Below are 10,271 nucleotides of genomic sequence, written 5' to 3' on the forward strand. Positions count from 1 at the left end.
TACTTATCATAGTTCTCGGCATTGTCAGGATCATTATCAGCTCCCTTTTGGGATAAACAAGTCTGACGAAGTGAGATGGAAGCGAGCGCTTTTCGCCGAAATGGTGTAGTTATTTCTAAGGCCACTGAGGGGCGAGGATGAGTCGTTTTTTATTCGTTGCGCGCTTGCTGGCGTGGTGACGTCAGTGCCAAACAAGTAAAAGATAGCGGCGCTTTTGACGCGCTTCACAAGAGTGGCGCGCGTGCACGCGTCTCGGTCGTTTCGGGACTTCCCGGTTGGATGGTCAAGTTTCGTTTGCTCCTGCGCTCATGTGGGGTGGTAGGAGTTCCACGTACTTTTCCAAGTCCTAACATCATCCCCCGGGTTTTCCCACTTTCTTGGCGTTTGTGTGTGGGTGTGTGTGTGGGTGGGTGGATGTGGGACGGAGGCAGAATAAAGAAGAGATGGAAGTCAGGTGACTTTCCAGAAAAAAGTGTTTCTGTGAGTAATGTGTGTGTACTGTGCAATATGCACATAATTTCACTGACACATAAACAAGGTAACATTTTATGAGATCTTCGATGCAAAGAAAATATTATATCATTAAATGTATTTATTTATTTATGGTTGAAAACAATCATTAAATAATTAATTGATTACCAAACTATTGTATTCATTTTATTTATTTTAACCCTAACCGTAATCCCAAATAAATAAAACAGGTTTAATTCCTGGGACTAAAACATTTTTTTTCCCCAGGAAAGATTATTTTCAATAGGCAAAATATGCGTTGTTTTATTCATTACAAAATGTGATTTTTTTTGGTAAAACAGACCATATAGAAAGCAAATCCATTTTTTTACATCTACATCCTCCTCTGACTTGCCGTCTCCTCTATATCCATCAGCCCACCTGAAGAGGTTACTTTAGTTCAGTGGGCGTGGCTTGCTGACCGTGACGCAACGTTGCCCCATATCAGCACCTCCTCCATCGCGTTCCCCCAATTTTTTACTCACTCCAGATAAACGCTTCCAACACCAAATGATGCTTATTGTTCGTAAAACCTAACACGTCTATTCTATTCTATATGGTTTTGATATAGAAGAGATAAGCTGCACTGCATTGCCTTGACTCCACCACTACCCCCCCATCCCGCCTCCCCCTCCCACCCTAATCTCCAGATTGCCGGTGCCTCTTTGCAGCAAGCAAGCAAGCATCCAGTCCAGTCCACGGCCGCCGCACCCGGGACCCCCCCAATCCCACGTCCACATGAGACAGACATGCTCGCCTTCGTGCTGGTGTCCGGCTCGCTGTGGATCCTCTTGGGTAAGTCTTATCATTATCATTAATACCAACAATCACAATTTGTCCTCATCGTTCACCTTCATGCGTTTTTTTTTAAGGGGAGGGGGTGCAGGGTGACGCACAAGGCCGACCTTTTGCGTCATGCATTGTCTTTTTGCATTTAATTCCATTGGTTCTTCATTTATTTTTAACCCCAAAGGCCCAAATAGGATGCTATATTGGACGGATTTATGGCGAGATGCTAAGCTAATGGAGATGCTAGGACAATCGGGTGCATACGTCATCATAGGCCATTCATGCTTATTTGTACTCTCGAAATGGATGGCTGCATCCGCGCATGGATAAAAGTAGACGAATGAGGTTATTCGTCCCGTTTTAATGTCCTCCACCATGCTTCATAGAGATGGGGGGGGGGGGGGGGGCAGTCGGGGTGGACGGCTGTTTGACGTCGAGGTCGATGCTGATTGGACGACACAACGAGAGCTGTCCACGCGAGATGTGGTGCTGAAAAAATAGGCGAGGGTGCCAATGGGGAAAAAGGAAAGGAGACGCTTTATTAGCACGTGGGAGCCACATTTGATGAAACAGCGACCTGCTATTGTTTTGTGTTAATATATTTTGTAGTGGTCTTTTTTCATATTTCAAAAATATTGGGACATTTGTTCTGGAGTTGAATCATCATTTCATAATAGCTGTGTATGAATATGAATGAGAAATACGCTGCCGATTTTATGTATTGTCAACATTTTTAGTATTCTTTTTCGATGATGGTTATTTCAGTTCTAATTGTTCATTTATTTAGGAATTCCTAAAGATTAACTTATACATAGGTGATACATAAGGTATTTCCGTTTGATCGTTTTTGTAAAGAAAAGGTAACACTACTAAAAAAAAAAATACGACTAGCATAAAATGACCCAACACCTGTTCTCATCACCTGGCTGCTGCTGTCCGTCATTAAAAATGCATGCTACTTATCTTAGCGCAATCCATGTAACCGTACTCCTTTTCTTTAAATATTAATTAAAGATGTCCGAAAGCTTCTTTAGGCCGTTAAAAACTGACACCATTTCAAAAGTATTTTCTCTGGTTGTCAACAAATAGGAATCCAAGTTTGCTGAACTTAACAAGAAATGGCCGCATAAAAGACAATTAACATGGGGCAGCAAGACGTAGAAATAGCGTATCGAAAAAGTCTTCTTCCTCATCTTCTTCTTCTTCCTTGAAATTTGGTCTTGCAGTGCCTTTGCTCTTAAGTGCTTCCTCAGCATTCATCCCCCTCGTGGTAGAGCAGAACGTAATGGCTGCCCGGGCGGTAAATGCTGAATCAGGCTTGTACCTCTGCGGTGTGTTTGAGAAAAATAGTTTTAGCATTATTAATTGTCTTTTTTTGACAATTACCTGAGTTTGCAATTAACCCGCCGACCATAAACGGAAGTGTAGTCAAATAGGCAGGAGGTTGTTTTGAAGGTCACACACATGCATTTGCATGTGTGCTTGTCTTTTGTATGCACCACTTTTGTTGTTGCCTGTGCCTGTGGGTTTTATGTTTTGGTGTTAAAAGGGGGAGGAGCCAAATGAAGTGTTGTGACATCTCACATGCTTGGCAGTTAATCTCACCATTACCAGTGAGAGTGTGTTTTGACTTCCTCTTTTGGGTTACAGTGCCAAGTAGCGCAGCGTTATAATATTTTGTTACATTCAACTCCTCATTAGGAACCGTTTCGATTATTCCCAAGAGATCTCCAAAATATGCAATTAAAGATGTCATTAAGAGTCCTCTGGAATTAAAAAAAATACAACCGTTCCTTCAAGCTCAACGACTGCTCACTCGTGAGAAGGACGAACGCCTGAGCACGTGGAGCCAACAAGAAACGACACGCCTGCTAGTGATGACGTCACAGGGTGGTTTTTAAAAGCCTGACATCTGTTCGCAACGCTGTCAAGTGGCGATAAAGCGAGCTAAAGAGTGACAGAAAGAGAATGAGAGCGAGATCCAGGTCAGAGGCGTCCGTCCGTCTCAACTCTAATCGGCTCTGACATCCTCAAGATGGACGCTAATCACCCGCAACAGCCTTTAGATGGCCTGGTAGGGCGGACTTTTCAGGACCTGGGTCGGGAGTCCAAAATGAACCCTCTCATTAAGTCACTCAAGAACAAGAGGTCCCTGAACACAACATAGTTCTATTCCAACATGGCCGTTCATTAGGAACCATTGAGGTCGCCGCTGTTGTGTCCATGCTGTTTTGGTGGCAGCTGTAGCAACAAACCTTTTAGCGGGAGATGTTTGAGAACTCCACAATCTCTGCAGGGAGCCAGTGAAGTCACTATAGGACATTTAGTTTGATATCAGCTGAGTAAACCCTAAATAGTTAGCGTCGTGTTCCTTTGTGGGACCTTGAACGCAACGCGTGCACGTCTATATTTAGATTTGCCGAAGAGTTTTCTAATCTTTGACTGTCGCTGTTCTCCGACGTTGATTAATCCGGTCGGGATTTGTCGTTACTGAAAACTGGTTCTCAATTGGACTTGACAATGGCAATGGCTTAGACCTTGAACGCAACACGGTTGCCGCTCCGTAGCCTTGACGATTTACCCGACGTCCCACAGAGCTGAGTTCGACGCTGATGGAGAAGATGCAGGGCCAGGAGATGCTAAGTGGTCTGAGGGTGCCGGACATGGCGGAGCTGGGCCACTTCTTCAGCTCGCTGCCCACATCCACGCTGTTGGGAATCGGCGCTCTCGCCGCTGTGCTGGCCTACTGGCTGGCCACCAGGCCTCGCCCCGTCAAACCGCCGTGTAATCTCTTGCACCAGTCCGAGGAGGTGCCGGTAAGATTCTCGGCGGAGGAAAAGAAATGACAGGAAAGCGCAGGACAAGAGCTTTACCGATTTGCTTCCATGTGTCTTTTTATGAAGCGCCAAGATGGCGGTCGTAGGTCCATGATGGGTGACGCTTCCCAGCTGCTGACTCATTACCACGACGACGCGAGGACAATGTACGAGGTCTTCCAGCGAGGCCTTCATATATCAGGTACACAAGGACGGGGTCGCTCAAATTGACGCCGCGTATGGTTGCTGTGGTGACGGTTGTCGTCTCCTTTCTCACAGGCGACGGGCCTTGCCTGGGCTCTCGACTCCCCAACCAGCCTTACAAATGGCTGTCCTACAAAGAGGTGGGATAGAAGTTCGACGTTTCCAGATGTCATTTATAAATTGAATCGAAAATTATTTTACATTTAGCCAATGTAAGGTATTAAAAAAACAAACAGCTGCAGAATTATGTAGACACAACAAGTCTGTGGTCTGACTGCAAGTTAAAAGGTCCTCTTGCACTTCTTTAAGATTATTATCAGAAGTCATGTGACTTCCAGTCAGACCAAAGTCATCCGAGGAATGATGCAAGGGTGGATGTGTGCGCTCGTTGCGGGTTTGCTACTTGTGTGTCACATTGGCCTTTCCGTATTGTCATTTTGTTGCCGCCACCCCGCAGGTCACGTCCCGGGCCGAGCATCTGGGATCGGGCCTGCTACACCAGGGATGCAAGGCCAGTCCAGACCAGTTCATCGGGGTCTTTGCTCAGAACCGGCCTGAGGTTATCCTTCCCTTTGCACTTAGCCGTAAAGCCCCAAAATAAACAATTGCGCTTTATGAATAGAATTGAGGACAAATTCCGGTTGTCTCTGTGTCTTTAACAAACTAATCCTTAAATTATGTTTGACTGTTCCGCTCATCTTAACAAACCGTATGAAAGCAAACTTGTAACGTAACCTGTCAAGTTAGACTGACTCGTTAGCTTCCAATGATAACAAAATGTGAGTTGTCACTTGTTAGCATGTTAGCATGTTAGTGCTATTTTCCCTAGAAAGATTAGAATCGGTGTAGTAAAAAAAAACTAGATTAAAATATTATCATACTGTAAACAAACCAAACAATTTCAGATAATGACAAAAGTGTTTTGATATTTTGCAACGCAGTGGATCATCTCGGAGCTTGCGTGCTACACGTACTCCATGGTGGTGGTGCCCCTTTATGACACGCTGGGTCCCGACGCCATACGTTTCATCATCAACACGGGTAAGAAGCTCGTTAGCCACTGCTAATTACATTTCTGATATTGTTTGAGACCCTATCGAAAATAAAATTGCAGATATCGGCAATAAGTAAGCCATTTGTGTCCCTGCAGCCGACATCTCGACGGTTATCTGTGACAAGGTGGACAAAGCTCAAGTGCTGCTAGCCAACGTGGAGCGCGCGGAAACGCCGGCCTTGCGCCGCATCATTCTCATGGATGCCCTGGACGCCGTCCTGGTTGAGCGCGGACGCGGTTGCGGTGTGCACGTGCAAGCCATGCTAGAAGTGGAGGTAGTCATGGCCGCCGCCGCAACGTTAGCATCTGTCAGGTTGCACGTTTGACGCCTAACAAACGATAACGTCCACTGCGTGACCAATATAAAAATTTCCGTGACATCAAAGTATTTTTGTTTACATCATCAACTTAGTCAAAACAACAAACCGGTTTTTCGCTTCTTATCTGTGCCCTTGTTTGTCCCTCAGGCGCTGGGCAGAGATAACCATCGAAAACCTTTAGTAAGTATGAATAATATTTGTTTCATCTCGACGACTACTTCATCAGGTACACAATCTAATGAGTTACAAAACCACAACACAAGTCTCGGTATTTGCCTTGTGTGTTTATTTATTGAGATCCGAATCGTTTATTTTTTTAATGAATAATTTTGTATTATTATATGACTATGATGGAGATGTAATTATGATGATGTGACTGATTTCGTCCTGCACAGCCGCCCTCACCGCAGGACCTTTCTATTGTGTGCTTCACCAGTGGAACAACAGGTGATCCGCAACCACCATGATCCGTCACTCAGAAATAAGAAACAACGTAAAAAAAAATCAAAACTCGAAAAATTCCTGCAGAAATTTGAAATGGAATATTTGTGCATTTTTAAAAAAATTGCAAGCGTGCCTAATATTCACATTTAATTCAGGAAACCCGAAGGGGGTGATGCTCACTCACGGGAACGTGGTGGCCGATTTCTCTGGCTTTCTCAAAGTGACAGACGTGAGTCGCTAAAATCATCCGCATTTATCGTGTTTGAACTCTGAACCTTTTCCATTCTCTTCTTATCTGCAGAAAGTGATTTTTCCCAACCAGGACGATTGCCTCATTTCCTTCCTACCACTGGCTCACATGTTCGAGAGGCTCATCGAGGTTAGCAGTTTTCACACACACACTTTGGTCACGTCCTCAGCTGACCCGGCACACAATCAGGAAGTGCTTCTGTGAGCTTGCATTATTGCCCCCGCACACCGCTCCCTCCTCCAACTCTACTTCCACCAGCGATACTGGGTTGATGGAAGTCCATATATGGGCGCTTGTCCGTTGCCTGTTCCCACATGTCTAGCTAGCCACGAGGTCTGAAGCAGAGAATTGTTGTTCTCGGCTTAAAAAAAAAAAGCCTGAATCGTTCTTTTATGTGTCACATTTCTCTTTCACAATCATGTTTTCAATTATGAACACCACAGTTATTCATGCCTACTGCAGTATCAAAAATGCATGCATATTTTAAAGTCAGATGGTGACAATGTTGTTTGGCCTCCCAGTCGGTGGTCTACTGCCACGGGGGGCGCATTGGATTCTACCAAGGCGACATCCGCTTGCTGCCTGATGATATGAAGGCCCTGCGGCCCACCATTTTCCCCGTGGTGCCCCGCCTGCTCAACCGCATGTACGACAAGGTTCGTTTTAGAGCTCCACGACGATCGACCGGGTTTGAAAAAACAAAGTTAAAAAAAAAAACTTTTTTGTTGTGCTCTGCAGATCTTCAGCCAGGCCAACACCCCGTTGAAGCGCTGGCTTCTCAACTTTGCCGCCCAGAGAAAAGGCGCCGAAGTCAGCAGCGGCATCATTCGGAGTGACAGTATTTGGGACAAGATTTTCTTCAGTAAGATTCAGGTAACATGATTTCAAATGTCCTTCATCTCTGGCAATCTGGCAGAACTTGAATATCCTGTGTGTGTGCAATATTTGTGTATTTTGCAGGCCAGCCTGGGCGGCAGATTGAGGATGATCATAACCGGGGCAGCTCCCACATCGCCCACTGTGTTGGGGTTCCTCAGGGCAGCTTTAGGATGCCAGGTTATAAACACACATTAGCGCTTTCTGGCATGTATGCAAGGCATCAGAATGAATAATATGTAGATCGCCATAGATGTTTTTTAGGATTTCATGCAACAACCTGCATACCTGCAGGTTTACGAGGCGTACGGGCAGACGGAGTGCACGGCTGGTTGCACCTTCACCACGCCGGGGGACTGGACGCCAGGTGATCGCTCATTTCTTATACAACAATCCTTATCTGAGGTCCAATAGGTCAGAATGGTGCCATAAAAGATGACGTTGGAAGAATAATAAACAAGTATCGGAATGAGGTCGTTCGTAAGCATGGCCAAAGAAGGCAAAAGTGGTTTGGCCGCATTACAGAGTCAACAAATGATGACAGACTGATGCTATAACAAAGAAGACACGTCACTTTTGTGCCAATTGTTTTTGATGAATAGGATTCAAATGTAGCTTGCATTGAAAAGTGTAAACAAACAAGAAAAGCTCTGATAAGAAACAGAATTTACCCAGGGTGACGTTATATTTGTTGCATTCAATTCCATATTTATTTGGCGTCAAATTGATTTATTAGCAACTACTTATTTGCATTACTTTTACTCCATTCCGAATGAGCAGAGTAGGCCCTTATTATTATAAAAAAATGTAATATTGTTTCTCAAATTATTGAATTAATACGGATCTAAATGACTCACGTGTTTGCGTGAACTTTTGCGTTTCACCAGAAACGCTACTGAGCTCCGTCGCAAAATGTAGTCTAGCACTACCACCTGCTGGACAATACTGGTACTACAGAAAAAGTTACCTGGCCGAATGAGTAAGCCTTTTTCTTGACCTGGTTTTGGCGTTTAGGTCACGTCGGCGCTCCGCTGCCTTGCAACCTCATCAAGCTGGTGGATGTTCCGGAGAAGAACTACTTTACCGCCAAAGGAGAGGGTGAGGTAAGTGTAAAAACCCCAAATAATTTTTTGATTGTTTTTGTAAATATCCCAAAAACTAATCAGACCTTTGTATCTGTTTCAAATGACTTCCTTGTTTGTATTTCAGGTTTGCGTGAAGGGACCAAATGTGTTCAAGGGCTACCTCAAAGACCCCGAGCGGACCGCCGAGACACTGGACCCGGACGGCTGGCTCCACACCGGCGACATCGGCAAATGGCTGCCCGTACGTCTCGTAAATTGATATCGTCTACGTTGACTGACAGTCGATTGATCGCGCTTTTCTTTTTTTTATTCCAGAACGGCACCCTGAAGATCGTGGACAGGAAGAAGCACATCTTCAAACTGGCCCAGGGCGAGTACATCTCTCCCGAGAAGATCGAGAACATCTATATCCGGAGCGAACCCGTGGCGCAGCTTTACGTGCACGGAGACAGCCTCCAGGTCACACTAGTTCTACAACTACTGAACTGTTCATGTCCCCACCCTCGTTTCTTTTTAACATTTATGGTCTCTGTGCACAGTCCTGCCTGGTGGGGATTGTGGTGCCCGACCCGGAAGTCATGCCCACGTGGGCCAAGAAGAAAGGCATCTTAGGCACCTACAAGGACCTGTGTAAAAACACAGTAAGTAGGTGTAGACATATGCCAAGGTGGCATTTTTGAGCCATCTCAAGAATTGCAATGCCTGTGTGGATAGGAACTTAAGAAGGCCATCCTTGAGGATCTGGTGCGTCTGGGCAAGGCCGGCTCTCTGCACTCTTTTGAGCAGGTGAAGGAATATTTTTTAAATGGATACGCAGAATTATCATTGATTTGTATGTTCAAGCTAACCTACCATTTACGAGTTGTTTTGGAAACTCTGAAGATTCAGACAGTTCATATGGCGCCTCAAAATGTCCTCTTCCTTGGAACAGGTGAAGAACATCTACATCCACAGCGAGATGTTCTCCATCCAGAACGGTCTGCTGACGCCCACGCTAAAGGCCAAGCGGCCCGAGCTGCGGGAGTTCTTCAAAGAGAAGATCGAGCAGCTCTACAGCACCATCTCCATGTGAGGGAAGACCTCCAAAACCACAGTAACGCACATTCAAGAACAAAAAAAAAAAAAAAAAAAAAAGTCACCCTCCGTGCATCCAGATCGACCTCGACGTGCTGTAGAGTTTTCATTCAAACATCCAAAACATGAACTTTTTTGTGGGTTCACTCAAGGATACCTCCTGCCTTACCAGTCATGGTGGCCATTTTGAGGCACACCCACCCACCACGCTTCTCTTTCCTGTCCTCCTTTTTTTTTTTTTTTTGCACAAAACGAACGACAAAGAGGTTAAAAGCAGGACTTGTTGGGGCAGTGCATGCAGTTGCCCTGCTGTGAAAACACAGACTGACCATTCACTTTTAATTAAACAGGAGCTTGTATTTTTTTGTTTTTAAACCACACACGACTAATGTAGAAGCTGTTCAAAATTGCTTCTTGTCCCAAAGTGTGAAAACGAATGATGTCTGTACATACATGAGGACAGCTACGCTATAGATGTAAGCATATTTATTGACAATTCAAGTTGGCAGATTGAATGGAATTTGTATTAATTTTTATTCTTTTAATTGTGTGTGTGTAGTGGGACAAACGTATTTATTTTTCTTTTCTTCTGCAGTTGAATCAGCAGCATATCCTTGTAATAATAATCCTAATAATGATGACGACTGGGGACAGGAGGGAGACCAGGTTCATGAATTAAAAAAAAAAACATCCTGGAATGATTTTAAACTGTTGTCTTAATTATTCCAAGAGGTTTTAAGAGAATATACTATTATTATTATTGTTAATTTAAAAAAAGCTAATATATTTATCTTGTAATACTATCGATTTCCGGTACGGGCTTCCAAAATAAAAGCTAATTGACTTAGG

At 44.5% G+C, this 10,271-nt stretch overlaps 1 protein-coding gene across 1 annotated transcript; it reads left to right on the forward strand.

The window, feature by feature from the left end:
- Positions 1–1,001: 1,001 nt before the first annotated feature.
- Positions 1,002–10,130, forward strand: LOC125981886 (long-chain-fatty-acid--CoA ligase 6). Its single transcript, XM_049741946.2, has 21 exons — positions 1,002–1,305; positions 3,895–4,115; positions 4,203–4,317; positions 4,395–4,459; positions 4,777–4,878; positions 5,261–5,360; positions 5,470–5,648; positions 5,841–5,873; positions 6,089–6,140; positions 6,293–6,366; positions 6,439–6,516; positions 6,909–7,043; positions 7,126–7,260; positions 7,348–7,443; positions 7,558–7,630; positions 8,278–8,366; positions 8,473–8,589; positions 8,664–8,807; positions 8,888–8,989; positions 9,063–9,134; positions 9,280–10,130. Exons 1-21 carry the CDS (start codon positions 1,260–1,262, stop codon positions 9,418–9,420), a joined length of 2,169 nt encoding a protein of 722 aa, XP_049597903.1. The 5' UTR covers positions 1,002–1,259; the 3' UTR covers positions 9,421–10,130.
- Positions 10,131–10,271: the final 141 nt, after the last annotated feature.

Source organism: Syngnathus scovelli, chromosome 15, assembly GCF_024217435.2.
Source record: "Syngnathus scovelli strain Florida chromosome 15, RoL_Ssco_1.2, whole genome shotgun sequence".
NCBI lineage: Eukaryota > Metazoa > Chordata > Actinopteri > Syngnathiformes > Syngnathidae > Syngnathus > Syngnathus scovelli.